Source organism: Lampetra fluviatilis, chromosome 38 (genome assembly GCF_964198595.1).
Source record: "Lampetra fluviatilis chromosome 38, kcLamFluv1.1, whole genome shotgun sequence".
NCBI lineage: Eukaryota > Metazoa > Chordata > Hyperoartia > Petromyzontiformes > Petromyzontidae > Lampetra > Lampetra fluviatilis.
In genome coordinates this window covers 3332273-3355790 of record NC_136312.1, presented here as the reverse complement: position 1 = coordinate 3355790, position 23518 = coordinate 3332273, and the positions used below count along the sequence as shown (strand labels likewise).

The 23518-nt window shown below is 47.5% G+C and overlaps 1 protein-coding gene across 1 annotated transcript; it reads left to right on the top strand.

Moving 5' to 3' along the window:
- Positions 1–20171: 20171 nt before the first annotated feature.
- Positions 20172–21089, top strand: LOC144945675 (olfactory receptor class A-like protein 4). The gene has a single exon (XM_078874242.1). The coding sequence runs from the start codon at positions 20172–20174 to the stop codon at positions 21087–21089; it is 918 nt and encodes a 305-aa protein (XP_078730368.1).
- The last annotated feature ends 2429 nt before the right edge of the window (positions 21090–23518 follow it).

The window sequence follows — 23518 nt, the reverse complement described above, 5'->3', positions numbered from 1 at the left end:
ATGTGAGAGATTAGCGTGATGTTAATGTGATAGTTTAGCATGATGTTAATGTGAGAGATTAGCGTGGTGTTAATGTGATAGTTTAGCATGATGTTAATGTGAGAGATTAGCATGATGTTAATGTGAGAAGTGGCTAAGTTAATGTGAGAGATTAGCATTATGTTAATGTGAGAGATTAGCATTATGTTAATGTGAGAGATTAGCATGGTGTTAATGTGAGAGATTAGCATGATGTTAATGTGAGAGATTAGCATGATGTTAATGTGAGAGATTAGCATTATGTTAATGTGAGAGATTAGCATGGTGTTAATGTGAGAGATTAGCGTGGTGTTAATGTGAGAGATTAGCGTGGTGTTAATGTGAGAGATTAGCGTGGTGTTAATGTGAGAGATTAGCGTGGTGTTAATGTGAGAGATTAGCGTGGTGTTAATGTGAGAGATTAGCGTGGTGTTAATGTGAGAGATTAGCATGATGTTAATGTGAGAGATTAGCATTATGTTAATGTGAGAGATTAGCATGATGTTAATGTGAGAGATTAGCGTGGTGTTAATGTGAGAGATTAGCGTGGTGTTAATGTGAGAGATTAGCATGATGTTAATGTGAGAGATTAGCGTGGTGTTAATGTGAGAGATTAGCGTGGTGTTAATGTGAGAGATTAGCGTGGTGTTCATGTGAGAGATTAGCATTATGTTCATGTGAGAGATTAGCATGATGTTAATGTGAGAGATTAGCGTGGTGTTCATGTGAGAGATTAGCATGCTGTTAATGTGAGAGATTAGCGTGGTGTTCATGTGAGAGATTAGCATTATGTTCATGTGAGAGATTAGCATGATGTTAATGTGAGAGATTAGCGTGATGTTAATGTGAGAGATTAGCATTATGTTAATGTGAGAGATTAGCATGATGTTCATGTGAGAGATTAGCGTGGTGTTAATGTGAGAGATTAGCATTATGTTCATGTGAGAGATTAGCATGATGTTCATGTGAGAGATTAGCGTGGTGTTAATGTGAGAGATTAGCATTATGTTAATGTGAGAGATTAGCGTGGTGTTAATGTGAGAGATTAGCGTGATGTTAATGTGAGAGATTAGCATGGTGTTAATGTGAGAGATTAGCGTGATGTTAATGTGAGAGATTAGCATGGTGTTAATGTGAGAGATTAGCATTATGTTAATGTGAGAGATTAGCGTGGTGTTAATGTGAGAGATTAGCGTGGTGTTAATGTGAGAGATTAGCATGGTGTTAATGTGAGAGATTAGCGTGATGTTAATGTGAGAGATTAGCATGATGTTAATGTGAGAGATTAGCATGATGTTAATGTGAGAGATTAGCATGGTGTTAATGTGAGAGATTAGCGTGGTGTTAATGTGAGAGATTAGCATGATGTTAATGTGAGAGATTAGCATGGTGTTAATGTGAGAGATTAGCGTGGTGTTAATGTGAGAGATTAGCATGGTGTTAATGTGAGAGATTAGCGTGGTGTTAATGTGAGAGATTAGCGTGGTGTTCATGTGAGAGATTAGCATTATGTTCATGTGAGAGATTAGCATGATGTTAATGTGAGAGATTAGCGTGGTGTTCATGTGAGAGATTAGCGTGGTGTTAATGTGAGAGATTAGCATTATGTTAATGTGAGAGATTAGCATGATGTTAATGTGAGAGATTAGCATGATGTTAATGTGAGAGATTAGCGTGATGTTAATGTGAGAGATTAGCGTGATGTTAATGTGAGAGATTAGCGTGATGTTAATGTGAGAGATTAGCGTGATGTTAATGTGAGAGATTAGCATGATGTTAAAGTGAGAGATTAGCGTGATGTTAATGTGAGAGATTAGCGTGATGTTAATGTGAGAGATTAGCATGATGTTAATGTGAGAGATTAGCATGATGTTAATGTGAGAGATTAGCGTGATGTTAATGTGAGAGATTAGCGTGATGTTAATGTGAGAGATTAGCATGATGTTAATGTGAGAGATTAGCGTGATGTTAATGTGAGAGATTAGCGTGATGTTAATGTGAGAGATTAGCATGATGTTAATGTGAGAGATTAGCGTGATGTTAATGTGAGAGATTAGCGTGATGTTAATGTGAGAGATTAGCGTGATGTTAATGTGAGAGATTAGCATGATGTTAATGTGAGAGATTAGCGTGATGTTAATGTGAGAGATTAGCGTGATGTTAATGTGAGAGATTAGCATGATGTTAATGTGAGAGATTAGCGTGATGTTAATGTGAGAGATTAGCGTGATGTTAATGTGAGAGATTAGCGTGATGTTAATGTGAGAGATTAGCATGATGTTAATGTGAGAGATTAGCGTGATGTTAATGTGAGAGATTAGCGTGATGTTAATGTGAGAGATTACCATGATGTTAATGTGAGAGATTAGCATGATATTAGCCCGCGCTACAGGCTACCGAATGTTACCACCATTTTGATTTAATACTTTCGTGACTGCAGGAATTCATATTCTTGGTTCTTTCGGTTAAGTCACGGAGATAGAACACTAAAAATCTAATCAAATTTATAAAACAAAATAAAAAATCTAAATTATAAAATAAAAAAAAGAAAGTAATAAAAAAAAAATTCAATACAAAATAAAATAAATAATAAAAGCAAAAAACCCACGACGTTTCGATCGCAACAAAAGCGGTCTTCATCAGGCGGAGAGAAAAGAGGGTGTTTTGCTTTTATTATTTTAAATTTATTATTTTTATTTTATATATTTTTTTATTATCGACGTGACTTTACCGAAAGAACCAAGAAGATGTTACCACCATGCCAAGCAAACTTTCCGATGCTCTTTGACCTTCTGGTTATTAAGTGAGTGTGAATTAAAGATTGGTATCTAGCGCTTCGAATCTCTTACGATATATATTCTTAAAAAATAGTCTTAAAAAATACTGCACTGTTAATGGCGAATTCAGGTGCATTATTTAACATTAAAAAATTGTAAGAAAAAAAACATATTTTAACCCACAACCTTGAAATCCACAGCTCAGGCCAAACCCACTCGGCCACTTCGTGGGGATGACGTCATCGGCGTTTTGTCTTTAAATAGCTCTTGAAGAAAAAACACGAACCGATGTTGAAACGTCACATTACAGTCTTGTTGATTTCTAATTGGTGTTGATATGTTTCGGTGGCGAGAAGTCCTCTTCCTCGCGTGACATGCAGGAGGGCCGGCGGTTCGACCCCTGCCACCTGCATATTTGGAGTTTGCCTGGCTATCTCCCCCGTGGTCACGTGGATGTTTCTGTTCCAGGGCCTCCGGTTTTTCCCTCCACATTGAGAAACGTGCATTTCGACTGTTTTATTTTGCTGCTCGAAATTTCTATATTTATTTTTAAAGTGATTTCATTACCGTTGCTATACTTCTCACTCCTGTCGTGATTTTGTATGGTTTGTTGTTGTGGAGTTCTGACCCCGTGCCCCTACTGGAACATTTATGAGAAAGAGCTTCATAGCTCATCGGATTCCTCCTCGTGCAGTCTAAACACAGATTCTGATTCTGTCGTTGGTGACTGAAAGTCGGCCCAGCGAGTGTCCTGAGCAAACGAGTCGCAAAACATTCACATCGCTACTCTTTGGTCCTTTCGGTAAAGTCACGTATAGGTATAAAATAAGAAGTGTAACATTGATTTCATTTTATACCTACGTGACTTTACCGAAAGAACCAAAGAGCATGGATTCCTCCAGCTTCAAATCAAGATATTCACATCGCTCTCAATGCACCCGAGTTGTATCTCACGCAAATGAGCGGGCAATGCTCGTCAATAAATACGTGTCCGTGTCCAATGCGTTCCCTTCACTTGCCTCTCTCGTGATTCACAGTTCCCGCCACGTCGGTGCGGATGAGAGAAAAGTTTATCTTGTACCGGATTCGACAAATGTGCCGTGTGAACTGCACGCATGCAAGGATGTGTGTTCATGTTTGACAGCGATGATGATTATGAAAGCTTTTTGTTGGAGCCCTTAACCGATATCGAATCATTCATCACAATTTGTGTAATTGCATCTCAAAAGGCAACCGCTTAAAGATGCCCATCATAAAATGGTCTTCGGAATGAGGTCAATAATAACCATCATATCTCTGCTGCCAGACGACCGCAAATTCTGCTCAGCAGTGTAATAAAGGTCGTGGAAGTGACTTCTGGAATCCGGTCTTTATTTGTCTTTCGTTCACAACACTCCCATCTTACTCCTTCACGCTGCTGACAGACAGCTTGAGAGGGAGAGAAAGACATGCGCAAACACGTGGCAGCCTGGACCCCGCTCTCGCGTGGCCTCTCCCTCCGTTCGTTCCAGTTCTGACCACGTGTTGTTCGTCTCCACTCCTATTTAATACCCGGGTCACGTGGTACCTTTCCACCAATCCTGGTTAGCCTCTATGGAATCTTCCAGACTCCACCGTAGGCTCCCGGGACCACGCCCCTGACTCGTCTCCCCATTGGCTGTGGCTAAAGCCAGCAGAACCAATCCTCTACTTACAGCTGTCACCTTCCCATTACGTTAGGGCCACGCCCCTAGGCTTCCCCCCATTGGCTATGGACCAGGACCAGCAGAGCCAATCATGGTGACGAGTTGTGATCCGTCAGCGACCCGGATATATCCTCACATTACAGCAGGAAGGCGGTGGTCGCTCGCACGTGGCGTGATGGAGCCATGCGCACCGCCCACGTGTCCGTCGTTCAAGCCTCAGTGAGGGTCCTCATCCCCAAAATTGCGGTCCAGCACAAGATTAATTATCGTAGCATTAGAAAGCACTCGTCCTACAAAAGGGCACGTTGTTGTTGTTGTTGTGTTTAGCTCATCGATTTCTACACGAAGGACTCTCCAAGTCACGCCGAGTTTGTTTCCTGGCTGAAGCCTCAATTGTGCCGAAGCAATTTCCACCGAATTCAATTCGCAGGTTTTGTCGGTCCGCTTTGCTCGACTCCGCCCCCTCCCCTCTTAGCGCTAAGCAGCACACGCAGGGGGTGGAGTGGGGGGTGGAGTGGGGGGTGGAGTGCCACGTGGAGTCGACCAATCGCGAGGCTCCAGTCGCCCCGTGCCCAGCGAACGTGGCCGTTTGGAGATTTTTTTCTGCACCACCTCCACCGAGCTGCCGAATTGTAACGGCGAAGCCAAGAACTCCTCAGCTCTACGTAAAGACAAGGGCGACAACGACGACGACGATGATGATGATGAGGGTGCATTTGCGGAAAAAAAATCTACTCTAAATTTTTATTGAGGCTATATGTCAAAATCCGCGAGAGACAAAAATTGCAATAGCAGTGACCTCCAGCACGCACGGAATGTGCTGCTGCCAAGGCCTGTCAGCCTGTTCGAGCCGTGACTGCTTAGCGCGATAGGCACAATCAGCTTATTTTCGTGCGGAGCAGGTGAAGTTTCCCCGTGACGAATGCCATCATTCTGTCCAAAGGTGGTGGAACGATGGTCCAAAAATAGCCCTGCGTGAGACGAGCCCCTGTGCATCATAGTGCAGCAGGTGGCAAGGACGCCCACCTCTCTAACTGCAATCTTGCTGCAATGACCGCCGCTGTGGAGGGTTAAGGGGCCGTCCATAAATGACGTCACGCGATTTTGGACGATTTTTGACCCCCCCCCCCCCCTTCGACACACGGCGTCACAAAAAGTCAGACCCCCCTCAAATATGACGTCACAAAGCTCTGCCCCCCCCCCCCAAATAAAGCATGCTTCAAATCGTATTTAAATGTGGCGCTGCACTCTGATGTTGTAGGAGAAAACATGTATTAAAAAGTCTATTTAATTAAGTAGAACGTGTTGTCTATATTTATTTAAAGTTGCGCATTTTGATGTGACGTCACATTTCTCAACCCCCCCCCTCTCGTCACACATCGTCACAAATGTCTAACCCCCCCCCCCCCCCAGGTGCGTGACGTCATTTACGGACGGCCCCAAAGGCGAGAAGGCGAACGCCTTGTTGCGCACGAATCGTGACCGCCGGTCTTCCCGGCATCCGGAGCAATCGCCGGCGTCGTCGCTCTCAACGGCGTTCACGTGGAGTTTGAGGGCAGCCACATTCCCCGCAACATGGCAGCCGAAGCAGAGGTCGCAAACGGGTTTTGATTCCTTACCCGTACCCGGCCGCACCAGGGTCGCAAATGGGTACCAGTACCCGAAATGAGTGACAAACGGTGACTCACCAGTGACTCACGGCCTACCTGTACCCGTACCCGGCCGCACCAGGGTCGCAAACGGCTACCCGTACCCATACCCGGCCGGGTACGGGTAGCCGGGTATCGGGTAGGGTACGGGTATCGGGTACCCGGTTGCGACTTCTGAGCCGAAGTCACGTGGAGTTTGAGGGCAGCAACATGGCGGCCGAAATCACGTGCGAAGAGAAGTTCAACGTACATCAACATTACTAAGATAATAGCCCAGAAATGTGTGTAACGCGCGTGACGTCACTCCACATGCCGCACCCACCTCCCCCCCCCGTCATTAATAATAAAATCATCACGAGCGGGTGGATTTTAACACTCACACGGAAGAAGATCGAGTGGAAAGATTTTTTTTCGCAAAGTCGCTTCAAATATGACGACGTTTCTTTATAGAAAGTGACGGTCAAAAATAAATCTACGCGGCACAGCGCTACATCCGTACGTGACGTCACTGCAAAAGAGCCCCCCCCTCCGTCATTACTATCATAAGCAGACATTTTTTTACGCAAATTCGCTTTAAATTTGACGTTTCTTTATTGAAAGTTACTAAAATAAATAGCTCTACGCAGACGTTTCTTTACGTAAATATTGCAGCTTCCGTCCTAGGACGGGCAAAAGGCGCGGACGTAACAACACACGATCAACATTGACAAAAAGGCCGTAATTATAATATTATATGCTTGTGTTTATGGTAGTACTTTATTAATCCATCATCCCTGCCATTACATACAATGAAACAAGAAAAGGTAAAAAAAACAGAGCAATGTAATACAATACACTATTAGACATTATTGTTAAAAGAAGGCGGTGGTCGCTCGCACGTGGCGTGATGGAGCCATGCGCACCGCCCACGTGTCCGTCGTTCAAGCCTCAGTGAGGGTCCTCATCCCCACAATTGCGGTCCAGCACAACATCAATTATCGTGGCATTAGAAAGCACTCGTCCTACAAAAGGGCACGTTGTTGTTGTTGTTGTGTTTAGCTCATCGATTTCTACACGAAGGACTCTCCAAGTCACGCCGATGTGTTAGTGAATTTTTAAAACATATTTTAGGCAGGAAATGATCGTAAATTATTTTCAAATTTAGATTTTTTTTTGCTGGAGGGGGAACCACAGACCCCCTGGAAGATTTGGTCCCCCCCAATGTTGACTCCATGGCTACGGCCTTGATTGACAATGGCTGATGACATCATTCTCTCGACTTTCACTGATTGCCAGGAGCTTAAGTGTTTACCGTCAGCGCACCTGCTTCAAGTGATCCGCGTCTGTGCGCTCGCTGTGTCTTCAGTACCCTGTTTTCATGTTAGCGTGGTTCGCGATGTTCATTTTTTGCAATACAATTCGTACGAATGACGCTGTATAAAATGATTCATATTGTTTTGATTTTCAGCTCGTGGAACAATACGAGACGGTTTTATAGAGTGCTGGGATGTCACTGCATCTCAAGACGCTGGACAGAAACTGTGAGCATCTTGGAGAGAGAGAGGGAGCCGTAGACCGAAGGAATTTTTAGTTATTTCGCCTGGAACCTGAACATGGGTAGGGAGTTCCATACGATGAGGGCAGCAGAAGATAAGAAGTCATCTCCCACTAAGCGAATGTTCACTGAGGGGCCTCATAAGAAAGCCTTGGTTGCTGAAGTGGAGAGTGCGTGGAGGGGAGTGGAGTGAGGTGAGAGGGGAGAGGCAGGAGAGTGTGTGCAGGGGAGTGAGATGAGAGGGGAGAGGTAGGGGAGTGCGTGGAGGGGACTGGAGTGAGATGAGAGGGGAGAGGTAGGGGAGTGCGTGGAGGGGACTGGAGTGAGATGAGAGGGGAGAGGTAGGGGAGTGCGTGGAGGGGACTGGAGTGAGATGAGAGGGGAGAGGTAGGGGAGTGCGTGGAGGGGACTGGAGTGAGATGAGAGGGGAGAGGTAGGGGAGTGCGTGGAGGGGACTGGAGTGAGATGAGAGGGGAAATGCAAGCAATGGAAAGCCCATGTTGCATCTTGAAGATGGTAAATGTGAACTTGAAATTGATCTTGGAACGGATTGCGAGCCAGTGGAACAAGCGGAGTCTTCGGGTGGTGCGGCCTCATTCAAGGACGCGGGTGATGAGTGGCATCTGGAGTTTGGAGACGAGCGATTGTGGAGGCTGTAGAGAACATTTGTTGTTGTTTTTGTTGTTGTTTTTCTGGCAATTGCTCTGAGCTCAAGGGTTTGGGGTGTATCTTGGCTGCTGCTAGATTACGGCAGCAATGCTCAAGACGAGCCGAAGAGAGCCAGCAGCGACGGGCACAACAACATGAACCAATGGAGCCTACACGTGCAAAAAACATGAATAGATTGGAATGTAATTCGAATTCAAGAGAAAGTGAATGAACAAACAGTCAGGCCAGATTCGACGACTGGATAGATGTCAATCAGAATGCCTTGACATCGATGGCAGTCGTGATGTGCGTAATTGTATGGATGTACGTTTAACTTCTTTTGCACCGGACGTAACCAGCGGTGTGAATCGGAGGTGCGGATGGAAGGACATCAAACTAAACACAAAAAAGCAGTTCTCAAATAACGAGCATTAAATCTAGATGTACACAGTGTATAGCTCCAGTGGCTTCCTGAAGGTCGATTGTGAGCATTCGTGTGGAGCGCGGGAAAAATGTCAATCACAACGTGGCGCGGCTCGGCTTCTGCAGTGGAAAAAAACCCCAACGACGTGGCACGCGCTGGTCCACATCCGTAGCTGACGGTCTGGCTCTCCGAGGTATCGGTGGAGAATGGGCATCCGGTGATCCCAATTTATTTATACCGACGCGACTTTACCGAAAGAACCACAGGGCATGGATTCCTGCAGTCACGAAAGCTTCAAATCAAGATCAGTGTCAATAAAGTTACACAAATCTGGTCACACACCGATCGGATTATAAGACGCACCACTAACTTTAAATTTAAAATACCTTGTCCAAAACCAATGAATGGGGAAATCGCTCCATATTACGACAATAAAAAGTCGTCTGGCTGTATTCCTGCTTAAATTACCGCCTGCCTGGCTGGCTGGCGCGCTGCCCCTTAGACGTGATGACGTCACCAGCCGGGCACGTGCATCGCGATGACGTCACACCTCCACCACAAAAACCGAGATGCACTCTCAAACTTCATACTCTTTCGATTTAAAGCTTTCGTGACTGCAGGGATTCATATTCTTGGTTCTTTCGGTATAGTCGCGTAGTAGGGAAATAAAATAATACAAATAAAAAATACAATTCTCACGACGTTTCGATTGCAACACAAGCAATCATCAGATGTGAAAACCACAGCCACTTTTTTAAAATGTTCTTGCTGTGGTTTTCACACCGGATGATGAATGCTTGTGTTGCAATCGAAACGTCGTGATAATTTTATTGTTTTATTTGTATTATTTTATTTCCCTTTTACGTGACTTCACCGAAAAAACCAAGAATATATCTTCTTGGTTCTTTCGGTAAAGTCACGTAGAATGGAAATAATAAAATATTAAAAATAAAACATAATAAAATCATTCTCTGTGAGAATTCTCTGTGAGAATGATTTTATTTAGTTTTATTTTTATTATTTTATTCTTTCCATTCTACGTGACTTTACCGAAAGAACCAAGAAGATGAATCCCTGCAGTCACGAAAGCTATGAATCGAAACCAAGAATATACTTCATACTCGATTTACCTTTTAGAATCCAAAAACAGTTTTCCACGCTGGCTGGCTGACTGGCTGCAGGGAGAGAGGGTCACGTCCATCGGCCGTGCGGGTTGCCAGTCTACGTAACAAACAGAATCAAAATCTTTATTTATCCTATAGAGGTGATCCGAAGAGAGATATATGAAGCGATATCACGGGACATTTTTGCCTGTATGAAAGCATGACAACAATAGGGTTTTACCCTTTCTGGCAATCAAACAGGTGGCTAAAACCTATTCTTATTTTTCATATTTTGATACTGACAACAAAAAAGTCCCACGATTTCGCTGCTCACACCGAGCTATAAAACACATTCCTGCGGAGGGAGCTGGTAGGAACGTCGGGTTGCTCGGTCAATGGCCAGGGTCAACGGCGGCGTGGTGTATTCCGCAGATATGGCCGAATGTGAGGGCGGGCACAAGCCGGCGTGAGTAGGTTAAACGTTGAGTTTTATAAGGGCACCACGGGGTGACCAGCCCTCCCCACCCAGCCCCACCCCTTCCACCCCCCACCCAGCCCCACCCTCCCCACCCAGCCCCTCCCCACCCTCCCCTCCTCACCCAGCCCCTCCCCACCCTCCCCTCTCCACCCAGTCCCACCCCTCCCATTTTTGACGCACGACGGACGGACACAATAATCCCCTGTGGGCTGGTGGAACCAGGTGGTTCGGACCAGTATAATCTGATAGGCGTATTGTCGTTCTGCTGCCCGCCTCTTGGCGTCCTCTCGTCTCACAGTGGCGAGTGAAGGCCGTCTCTGGTGTAGGCCAATCCGTTTCAAAGGCTTCATACTCTTAGTTTGTTCGGTAAAGTCACGTAGGTAAAAAAAATTGAAATAAAAATTAATAAAATAATAAAAAATCACGACGTTTCGGAGGCAACACAAGTCTCCGTCATCAGGTGGGACCGTCACAGCCAGATTTGCTGTATCAAGTGAGGCTTTATTTTATTAATTTTTATTTAATTTTTTTACCTACGTGACTTTACCGAAACAACTAAGAGTATGAATCCTTGCAGTCACGAAAGCTTCAAATCTAGAAGTTTCAAAGGCGATGCATTATAGATCATGATCAGAGCGTGCTTGTTTGCATGTCCACCGCAAGTGCTGTGCGGTTATTGCAGACTTGATTCCTTGCGAAAAAGGTATCCATTTGGTGTTTGAACATCTGAACACCCGTTTGTATTGCCAGAAAGGGCATACATCTGTTCTTCTTATCATTATCCATAGCTACAGTATGAAGCTCTCTCTCGCAGATGAGGCAGGCAGTGCTATTGCCGCTCGTGTTGAGTTATCTTCTTGTTTCTGTTGCTGTTGTGTTTGTGCACCACAGCCATCGCCGCGTGACCAAACCATCTGTTTAATAGTCGAGAGTTCAACGGGACACGGAGTCTTTGTGCGCTAATACCGACTGCGACACTGCTGCGTACGGAGTGATTTCAGAGAGAGACAGCGAGAGAGCGAGAGTGCTAACACAAGTTTAGCTGCAGAGACTCGACAAAGGGAAAAGGAACAAAATAAATGCACTCGTTTTTTTGTTGTTATCTTTTGAAGTAAGCAAACGGAATCAGAGAAAACCATCGCGGACATCGTTGCGAAAAGACGTGATGTCTGGGAGCTTGCGCGTGAATCAGACTCCACGGCCCCCCTCAATTAGGCAGCGGCAAGATGATCGATCGGAGCACCAACAGCAATCCTGCACGGCTCATACCGGCCGTGTCGACTTCATCCGACACGCATTTTCACGCGAGTTTGGGATGCATTCGGGGCCACTCGTGCCTCCCTCTGTCGATGCCGACTGCAGCGCACCCGGCCACAATGAATACGATGAATCCTCGAGATTAGTAGCAACAACAATAATCTCATATTACCGTTAAAATAATACAATCTAAATGTTGACTGGTTGCGTTTGATTGCATCATTGATAACACTGGCCAACAAAAACAAATTCTGGCCTAGACTTTTGCAGCTGTTTTAGACTAATTTCAGGGTGCTGATTCCAAATCTGATCTCAGATTTGCTCTATCACATCTCATTTGTATGCTATCGGCATACCCCATTTTCATTGATTTTACCCGAAATTAACTCTGTCACTTATGATTGTGTTGTTGCGAGTCAGTGACTGCTTTCGTGTTAAAATATGGTGCTGTATTTTTAGGATAGTGTGTTTATAATATCATTTTATGTAGATATCCACATTTATTTGATATTTTTCTTCTGCAGTTTTTATTGAAAATGCAATATTTGATATCTCAAAAACCTGATGTGATAGACAAAAACTGATGCCAGATTTGGAATCAGCACCCCAAAATTACATAAAAACCGTTGGAATACCTTATTCCAGAAAAAGTGTGTTGACCAGTGTAATGGCCAGAGTATGTACTGCACGTTAAGCTTATTTCGCACCATACGTGCTAATCGGAGGTGCTGGGGAAGGGCAAGTTAAACAGGAAAAGGCAATTCTAAAGAGACGAGTAGAGCTACAGGCGCAGCCCTGCAATATCCTGCCCACGCCTCCTGCTGCCGAAGAGCCCCCAACCTGCCGGGGGCTCTTCTGGTCGCAGTGCACAAAACCAGCCGCTGCGAGCCCCCCCACCTCTCCATTCATCCGCCTGCCTCCACGCCGCTTGCCTGTGCAGCAGGAGGTCTCAAGCACTCGGCATCCCCACCTCGGGCTGGTAAGACACTCACTCTCTCTCTCTTACACGTGCTGTGTTACACGTGCTGTGTTACACGTGCTGTGCTACACGTGCTGTGTGTTACACGTGCTGTGTTACACGTGCAGTGTGTTACACGTGCAGTGTGTTACACGTGCTGTGTTACACGTGCTGTGTTACACGTGCAGTGTGTTACACGTGCTGTGTTACACGTGCTGTGTTACACGTGCAGTGTGTTACACGTGCAGTGTGTTACACGTGCTGTGTTACACGTGCTGTGTTACACGTGCTGTGCTACACGTGCTGTGTTACACGTGCAGTGTGTTACACGTGCAGTGTGTTACACGTGCTGTGTTACACGTGCTGTGTTACACGTGCTGTGTGCTACACGTGCTGTGTTACACGTGCTGTGTGTTACACGTGCTGTGTCACACGTGCTGTGTTACACGTGCTGTGTGTTACAGGTGCTGCTGCTGCTAGACACACGCACTGCATGTGCTATACACACACAAGAGGTACTGCGTGCCACACACACTACATACACACGGGTGCGCTACCATTCACTGCAGTATATATATACACACCCACGAGTACATGTGTGGCATGACAGTGTATATGTATGTACGCACACAGTAATCGTGTACACACGACTGCCCCTGCCATACACGGGCACATCACGGCATGCGGCTCTCAAGGCTACCAGCGTCGGGCAATTAACATCTGCGAGTCTTTCGTGAATATTCAAAAGTGGCACGCGGTTTGATTTTTTTGCGCGTGTTTTTACACCGCTGTTTGTCCTTAGACGCCACTACAGAGAATGTGTGACAATTATGCGCGTGTCTCAATTGGAGACGGCATTTATTGACCAGTGTAAAGTGTCAGCGATTGTATGTGAAGGGCAGTGGTTCATTAGCAATGCTGTGTTGTGTAGGTCTCGCATCTTGGCTCGGCGTGGAATGTTATTTAACTGCGATGTTATTTTACGGCACTGCGTTTACGCCCATGCTTGTTCGTTCAGATCGCTGCGCCTTTAGTTAGTCAGGTTACACAATACAGCCCCGGTCATGTTATCCAACTTACGTGATCCGTAGTATTTAATTTACAATACCATACGTGGAGTGACCGCTGGGACAATTTGCATGCAACGAGTTGGACTCAACGTGCGGTATCGCCTGCAACCTCCGATCAGCACGGCTGGCTGTGTACGGTGCGAAAGAAGTTCAACATGCACACGTACTTGCCACGTTAGGAAGCTGAGCTGTAACAAAACAAAACCAGCGACATTACCACCGTCGTCATCATCATCATCAGCAGCAGCAGCAGCAGCCATAGTCAACCTACTGGAACATCAGACCTTTCTTGGCAGTAGCAAAATACAACAGGTCTTACCCTATTCATATTCTTGGTTCTTTCGGTAAAGTCACGTAGAAGGTTTTACCCTCTCTGGCAACAAAACAATTGTTAAGGTCACATATTGTAGCTGCTCACCGCGAGATATAAATGCCCTGATAGTGCGTTGTCTTTGTGCTGTTCGCCTTTTGGCGTCCTCTGGTCTAACACTGTTTGAGACGAGGCTCTTGAAGAAAGCTGTCTCTGGTGTGGACCAATCCGTTTCAAAGGCAATGCATCATCACTCACTACCCGAGCGTGTTTTTTGTTTGCATGATCACCACAAGTACCGTGTGGTGGTTAATGCAGACAGGATTCCTTGAAATAAGTAATATTTAAAAATACTTTAAAAAAACACGCTTTAATGAAATGTACCGTACGAGTAATGACAGAACCCCACGACTCCAGGAAGTGGCCCCGAGGCTTGCCACAACGTAAGGGACCGTGGTGGTTTACTGCCAACGTGAGTTGAGCGTGGACAATTAGAGCCAAGGTGAAACATAACATATAAAAAAGATGGTTTAAAAATTTTTTTTGACAGAATATAGTATTGTCATCAGTATGACATAAGTATACCAAGTTTGCAGTCGATACCATTATGGGAAGTGGGTAAAAGTTTAGTTACAAGATTTGAGGATACGACAACAACAACAGAGTGAGTTAATAGAAAGCGTGTAAAAAGATTTTTAAAAATATGTTTTTTCTTTTTCATGATAGAAAATAGTATTGTCAATAGTATGACATAAGTATACGAAGTTTGCAGTCGATACCACATTGGGAAGTGGGTTAAAATTGAGTTACAAGATTTGAGGATACGACAACAACAACATACTGAGTGGGTTAAATAAAAGCGTGTAATAAAAAGGAATTCTGTTTTGTGTTTTAACATCTTAACACAACTGTTTTATTGCCAGAAAGGGTATAACCTATTGTTATATCGATATTACTGGGTTTAAGGGTGGATGATTACATCGTTCCTGCGATATCGCCGTCCACATTCACCACACGAGCGGATTGCACCACTCCAAGTCCTCAGCACGTGACCTCCCGGGACACGCTCCATCACGTGGCCACCACTCCACTCTTCTTCCTCGTCCTCTAGACCAGGGCTTGGGCATCCACACTAACAAGAAGAGACACTTTTTTGCATATTTGGTAAAAAAAATATTTCGAGATCCGCAATGCCACGCGGCAAGGCCGTAATTATAATAAATATTTGGGGGGACACATTTCCAACAATATCCAAATATGCTCAAAATGCCCCCCCCCCCCAATATATGGCTATGAAATAGATTTCTGTTTATTGTGGTTATGGTTGTAGTTTATACATCCCTAATCTCTGCCATTACATATGTAGTGGTGATACGCGCTGGTAGTAGGGATCGTGGGGTAGCACGTGGTGATTGGCTGTGTGTTGGTGACGCGCGCTGACGGTGAGGGATCGTAGGTCAGCGCGGGGTCATGGGTTATGTGATGGTGATTGGCTGTGTGTTGGTGACGCGCGCTGACAGTGATGGATCGTGTGGCAGCGCGTGGTGATTGGTCGGCTAGGGTGGGTGCTCACATCGCGGTCCGCATAGGCTCCGTCTCCTTGGAGCGGAGGGCTATATAAGGCGGTGCGCGCGGGCGCTCAGGGGGAAGTTGGTGACCAGTGAAGACGGAAGACGGAGGAGGAAGAGATAGGGCCCTGAGACACCTAGTCCCGCTGTCCTTGTAAGGACCGGGGCCCTGTGTGGCTCAGAGGCGGGACCTTGGGACCCGGGGGCCGGACGTCCGTGTGAGGACCGGGCCACGGGACCCAGTGGTCGTGATCCGTACCCAAGCTGGGGTGGGTCTAGAGGTTCCCCCGGATGCTACGGGGCTAGAATGCCCGTGTGTGTGTAGCCGGGTGGAACGGGTAGCGTGAGCTGTAGTAACCACCCGTGTCAGGTGGAACGTGTAGCGTGAGCTGTAGATACCACCCGTGTCAGGTGGAACGTGTAGCGTGAGCTGTAGTGACAACACGTGTTATTGTGACAACCCAAGTGTGAATAAAGTGTGCTACCCGTCAAGTGGTCTCCCGCCGTAGTTTATTATACTACACATACAATGAAACAAGAAAAGGTGAACAAGATAAAGCAGAGCAATGTAATACAATACACTATTAGACATTATTGAAAAAAAAAGTCCATCCTGTGTGTTAGTGAATTTATTAATATTTTAAGCAGGAAATTCGTTTCCAAATTTAGATTTTTTTTCAGGGGGGGGGGGACCCCCAGACCCCCTGGAAAATTTGGTCCCCCCCAATGTTGACTCCATGGCTACGGCCTTGCCACGCGGTGAATACGAGACGGCGGTTCTTAAGAAATAAAATCACAAAGGAAATCATCCTTCAGAGAGCCACCGCATGCGGCTCCGGAAGCGAATGTTGCCGCCCTCCTGGTCAAGATGATGGGCCATCACCTAGCGAGGTGCCCTACCGCTAACCAGCCCCCCTCTAATTAACAGTCTCGACTGAAGCTGTCACTCGTTCATCTGGCTGTGTCTGAGTGCACCACTCCCACGCGTGCAATTCTCCACCCTTCTTCTGGACACATTTTCACTTTCACTTGAGATTTTTCTTAAGTGGCATGCCGTGTTTTTGAACCATTAAAGGCGAAATGCGACGGTAACGAGCACTATCCGAGCGTGCGGTTAGTAAGGGTGGATGTGTTGGTTCTTTCGATAAAGTCACGTAAATTGAAAAAATAAGAATGAAAATAAAGTTAATCAAAATATCACGACGTTTCGATCGCAACACAAGCGGTCGTCATCAGGCAAAGGAGTTAGCTTCTAAAGACAAACTGCTCATAAAGGTTTGGAGATGGGAATAGCCCAAGTGTATCAACAGCACCAGGAGCATGGGCGGTGCACGAGTGCCAATGCAGCAGCAATGCCAATGCAGCAGCAATGCCAATGCAGCAGCAATGCCAATGTAGCAGCAGCAATGCCAATGTAGCAGCAGCAATGCCAATGCATCAGCAATGCCAATGCAAGTGGCAATGCCAATGCAGCAGCAATGCCAATGCATCAGCAATGCCAATGCAAGTGGCAATGCCAATGCAGCAGCAATGCCAATGCAGCGGCAATGCCAATGCAGCAACAATGCCAATGCAGCAGCAATGCCAATGCAGCAGCAGCAATGCAGCAGCAATGCCAATGCAGCAGCAATGCCAATGCAGCGGCAATGCCAATGCAGCAGCAGCAATGCAGCAGCAATGCCAATGCAGCGGCAATGCCAATGCAGCAGCAGCAATGCAGCAGCAATGCCAATGCAGTGGCAATGCCAATGCAGCGGCAATGCCAATGCAACAGCAATGCCAATGCAGCAGCAATGCCAATGCAGCAACAATGCCAATGCAGCAGCAATGCCAATGCAGCAGCAATGCCAATGCAGCAACAATGCCAATGCAGCGGCAATGCCAATGCAGCAGCAATGCCAATGCAACAGCAATGCCAATGCAGCAGCAATGCCAATGCAGTGGCAATGCCAATGCAGCGGCAATGCCAATGCAACAGCAATGCCAATGCAGCAGCAATGCCAATGCAGCAGCAATGCCAATGCAGCAGCAATGCCAATGCAGCAGCAATGCCAATGCAGCGGCAATGCCAATGTAGCAACAATGCCAATGCAGCGGCAATGTCAATGCAGCAGCAATGCCAATGCAGCAGCAATGCCAATGCAGCAACAATGCCAATGCAGCAGCAATGCCAATGCAGCAGCAATGCCAATGCAGCAACAATGCCAATGCAGTAACAATGCCAATGCAGCAGCAATGCCAGTGCAGCAGCAATGTCAATGTCGCAGCAATGCCAATGCAGCAGCAATGCCAATGTAGCAACAATGCCAATGCAGCAGCAATGCCAGTGCAGCAGCAATGCCAATGTCGCAGCAATGCCAATGCAGCAGCAATGCCAATGTAGCAACAATGCCAATGCAGCAGCAATGCCAATGTAGCAACAATGCCAATGTAGCAACAATACCAATGCAGCGGCAATGCCAATGCAGCAGCAATGCTAATGCTGCAACAATGCCAATGTAGCAACAATACCAATGCAGCGGCAATGCCAATGCAGCAGCAATGCTAATGCTGCAACAATGCCAGTGCAGCAACAATGCCAATGCAGCAGCAATGCTAATGCTGCAACAATGCCAATGCAGCGGCAATACCAATGCAGCAACAATACCAATGCAGCGGCAATGCTAATGCTGCAACAATGCCAATGCAGCAACAATGCCAATGCAGCGGCAATGCTAATGCTGCAACAATGCCAATGCAGCAACAATACCAATGCAGCAGCAATGCTAATGCTGCAACAATGCCAATGCAGCAACAATGCCAATGCAGCGGCAATGCCAATGCAGCGGCAATGCCAATGTAGCAGCAATGCTAATGCTGCAACAATGCCAATGCAGCAACAATGCCAATGCAGCGGCAATGCCAATGCAGCGGCAATGCCAATGCAGCAGCAATGCCAATGCAGCAGCAATGCTAATGCTGCAACAATGCCAGTGCAGCAACAATGCCAATGCAGCGGCAATGCCAATGTAGCAGCAATATCAACGCAGCAATAATGCCAATGCAGCAACAATGTCAACGCAGCAGCAATGCCAATGCAGCAGCAATGCCAATGCAGCAGCAATACCAATGCAGCGGCAATGCCAATGTAGCAGCAATGTCAACGCAGCAATAATGCCAATGCAGCAACAATGTCAACGCAGCAGCAATGCCAATGCAGCAGCAATGCTAATGCTGCAATAATGCCAATGCAGCAGCAATGCCAGTGCAGCAACAATGCCAATGCAGCGGCAATGCCAGTGCAGCAACAATGCCAATGCAGCGGCAATGCCAATGTAGCAGCAATGTCAACGCAGCAATAATGCCAATGCAGCAACAATGTCAACGCAGCAGCAATGCCAATGCAGCAGCAATGCCAATGCAGCAGCAATACCAATGCAGCGGCAATGCCAATGCAGCAAAGGACTTCTGGATGTCAACTATTCAAGGAGGATATCACCATGGGTACGTAGCACGGCTGGCTACGTACGGTGCGAAATAAGTTGGACACAGAGCAGGTTGTGGTGAGGCGTAGGCCACGGTTGGTCAGGGACAGCTTGGAGGGCACCAGGCACCGGCTGTCGGGGATTATGGGAGCAGGCGGGTGCCTGTTGATTGAAGCGTGTGGTCAGGCAATGGTGAGAGGTTGTGGTTTGGATGAGCAGGTAAGAGGATCCACTTCCAACGTGGCGGTTCCACCTGAAGACGGAAGCTTGTATTGCCTCCGAAACGTCGTGATTTAATTTATTTACATTTTTACCTACGTGACTTTAGCGAATAAAACAAAGAGTATTCAGCCATGCACTCCGTGTTGTTGGTTCAGGGCTTCCTAAACTAATGTTGGCCGCGAGCACAAATCGAACTCTGGTCGCCGGTTCTCAGTGCAGTGCGCTAACCACGCTACCGCTCTCAACAATCAATATGCAGTCTCTATAATTCACGTGTGTCCAATCGTGCCTCCGTCTGTTCCATCGGCACTTTGGGTTCAAAATAAATGGAACCAAAAAGCGTTCTTTTTCTGAGAACATTGTGCAAAATTGCTGCCTTTGGGAAGGTTTAAAACCCTTTTGAGCCAGAAAAGTTTACAAACCTGCCTCGGAACATCTAGCCATTTGTAAACAAAATTTGTTTTGTTTGTTTATTTTACCAGGTAAGTCCCACTGAGCTATAGAGCTATTTTTCAGAAGCGACGTGGCCACAAAACGATAGCTCAACGAAGTGGCTTATCGTGTGGGAAATTATAGCAGCCAAATAGACTTTATACGCGTGTTCCTCCTAAATATGGAGGGGAAACCCGGAGGTCCCGGAGAAAAATCCACCCGACTAAATATACAGCAGGCGCCAGGGTCGTGATCGAACCCACGACCTCCTACACACTAGGCGAGGTAATTAACATCTCGCTACCGTGGCACCCTTTTGTAAATTATGTCACTGGACCGCCGCCTTACACTCCACGAACTCAAACCGAACGCAAATGTTTAATGGGCGCTTGAAATTGGCCGGCGAGTTCCACTCGGGGGGAACGATCACCACCTTCCGTTAGCGCAGTGCGCTAACCACAGACAACACGTCTTTGCAATTGTGCACATCAAACTCAAACTGTGTCGCCTCAAACTAACCATCTTTAACGCGTTTTTTTGTTTGTATTCCAGAGCTTACGAATGAGCAAGCACGATGCACCAGGCATATCACTTCGCCATATACATCTCCATGACCGTATTGGGCACGTTCGGCAATATATTCGTCTTCATCTTTCCTCTGCACGAGTCGTGGAAGAGCAAGCACGTCACCACCGCCGACCTGCTTCACGGGAACCTGGCCACGGGGAATCTCTTCAACATCGCCTTCCGAAACATCCCGGCGCTGATCTACACCGGCACGGGACATTGCCCGCTCGGAGACTCCGGCTGCCAGGTCGTCATGCTCGGCTTCCTCGTCACCACCGCGGTCACCGTGTGGAACACGCTCGTGCTGAGCATTTTCCGCTTCTTCAAGCTCAGCTGCTCCATTCGTTGCCAACGCATCTTGCGCAAGGTGGAGACGCGGAGAAAGCCCGCGCTGTGCATCCTCCTCGTGTGGTTCGCGTGCGGTGCCCTGTTCGCGCCCACCGCCGTGTTCACCCGGCGGACGGGCCCCCTGCGCGCCAACTCGAGCGACCTGCGCAACTTCTACGGCTGCTTCTCGCACATCACCAACAAGGCGTACCTGTACACGCTGCTCTCGCTCTCCGAGATCATCCCGTTCCTGCTGATGCTCGGCGTGAGCGTGGCCACCATCGCCAAGCTGTGCCGCCACAAGCACCGCACGGAGCCGCAGCTGCGCGTCAACAACTGGGTGGGGATGCCCCTCCGACGGGCGGCGCACATCCACGCCGCCTACCTCATCGTCCTGCTCGGCCTCGTGTTCGCCAGCTGCTGGGGAGTCTACTTCGTGAGCACCCTCATCGGCATCTACATGCTGGACGACGTGTCGGACTCGCTCGTGTTCACCGTGAGACTCGCATCGATGGTGTACCCGACCATCAGCCCGTACATCATCGGCCTGGGCAACCCCAAGTTGATGAACAGAGTGAAGGGCTGCTGCAGGCCGTGAGCAGCGAGGCACTGGAAGTAGCCCCCCCCCCCCCCCCTCGTGCAAATCAATTTGACCCATTTTCCACTGGGTACATCCGAGCCGTGCCAGCCCGGGGCCCTCACGGTAGGGATGGTTTTCCACTGGAAATGAACCCCTCCTTCAACCCACCCCCCTAGCCGAGCAGAGCCAGGGGCGGGTTTAACGACGGGGTTATTGCATGCGGCGACGGCGAGTACGAGACTCAAACTCCGCGTCATCTACACGCCTGTCAACTCATTCATTGCCGGTGACGTCGGCAGCACGGCTCGACTTCTGCAGTGGAAAACAACGACATCGTTGCCTCTCGACCCGTGCCGGGCTTTTCTCAGTACGGTTGCACCACGGCTGGGTTGTACGCTGGAAAACGAGGTGGGTATTACGTTTTGAAACCGTTTAATTATTTTACCTTTAACCGCAAAGATTACAAAAAAAAAACGGATCCCACAAATGTAGTGAGGATGGAAGAAAAAAAAGGTACCGATATGTAATAGAAGATGTTTGGCGGCTCGACGCACGATCTTTCAATCATCGCCTATAGACGACATCACTGCGGGACAGATTCCGGTATTTTGGCAAAACAGCCGTGGCCGTGAGCGCCATTGCGAAATAGCCCAATGTGGGTCACAGAGCCATCGGCAGGCTTTGCGAAGAATGGCACAACATCAACAAAATCGACAACATCAACAACAACATCAACAACAACAACAGCAAAACAACAGCAACAAAGCAGGTGGGGCCTGTATCTGAGCTCCAGCCACAGCCAGAGGTTCTCTCCAGAGCAGAGAATTTATGGTCTCGGCCCGCTCACCAGTCGCTACAAACAAGCGTTGTGTCAAATGTGGTGGTGCATTACCCGATTTAGGTAAATCACAGCTCTGCTTGAGGTGTAATGAACAATCCGTGCGGGGCATTAAAGGCGCGCGTCATAAATGTGTGGAATATTGGAGTCACGCAATTTGAAAAAAACACGACGACAAGTGTGATATTTGTTATTCGTTTCGCGTAGATTGTTGGCCTCTAACTCGTCCATGATTTGATTCCGCTCATGATCGTTGTCAAGGGGTTGGCAATCTGCAGCTCATACTGGAGCTGCTCCGTGACGTGATTTAGTAATGACACACCGTCTCATATTCACCACGCAGCGCATCGCGGCTCTTGAAATTGCTATTTTTTTTACCAAATTCGGGAATAAAAATGTTCCTTGTTATTTTGGTTGTCGCCCCGTGAACATTGTGAACATCAGGGGCCCAATTAGGGTGCCGTGGGACGAGACACGAATCGCTCTGTGGTGTGTCAGATCTGGTTTCGCCTCCAGTTAGTTGAAATACGAATTAATGATTTCTCAATTTAGTTATTTCATTGCTGCGAAAAAAAAAATCCTCCATAACAGGTCCACTCGTGTCGTCATCAGCAGCATAAACATTGGGTGGGGGTGGTGATAGGGGTAGTGATAGGGGTTGGGGTAGTGATAGGGGTAGGGGTAGTGATAGGGGTAGTGATAGGGGCTGGGGTAGTGATATGGGCTGGGGTAGTGATAGGGGTAGGGGTAGTGATAGGGGTAGGGGTAGTGATAGGGGTTGGGGTAGTGATAGGGGTAGGGGTAGTGATAGGGGTTGGGGTAGTGATAGGGGTTGGGGTAGTGATAGGGGTAGGGGTAGTGATAGGGGTAGGGGTAGTGATAGGGGTAGGGGTAGTGATAGGGGCTGGGGTAGTGATAGGGGTTGGGGTGGTGATAGGGGTTGGGGTGGTGATAGGGGTAGTGATAGGGGTTGGGGTGGTGATAGGGGTTGGGGTGGTGATAGGGGTAGTGATAGGGGTTGGGGTAGTGAGAGGGGTAGGGGTAGTGATAGGGGTAGTGATAGGGGTTGGGGTGGTGATAGGGGTTGGGGTGGTTATAGGGGTAGTGATAGGGGTTGGGGTAGTGATAGGGGTTGGGGTGGTGATAGGGGTTGGGGTGGTGATAGGGGTAGTGATAGGGGTTGGGGTGGTGATAGGGGTTGGGGTGGTGATAGGGGTAGTGATAGGGGTTGGGGTAGTGAGAGGGGTAGGGGTAGTGATAGGGGTAGTGATAGGGGTTGGGGTGGTGATAGGGGTTGGGGTGGTGATAGGGGTAGTGATAGGGGTTGGGGTAGTGATAGGGGTTGGGGTGGTGATAGGGGTTGGGGTGGTGATAGGGGTAGTGATAGGGGTTGGGGTAGTTATAGGGGTAGTGATAGCGGTTGGGGTGGTGATAGGGGTTGGGGTAGTTATAGGGGTAGTGATAGGGGCTGGGGTAGTGATAGGGGTTGGGGTAGTGATAGGGGTTGGGGTAGTGATAGGGGTTGGGGTAGTGATAGGGGTTGGGGTAGTGATAGGGGTTGGGGTAGTGATAGGGGTTGGGGTAGTGATAGGGGTTGGGGTAGTGATAG

Bases quoted from the DNA above. Each gene is read 5' to 3' on its own strand.
- LOC144945675 (XM_078874242.1), top strand. From the start codon at position 20,172: ATGCACCAGGCATATCACTTCGCCATATACATCTCCATGACCGTATTG.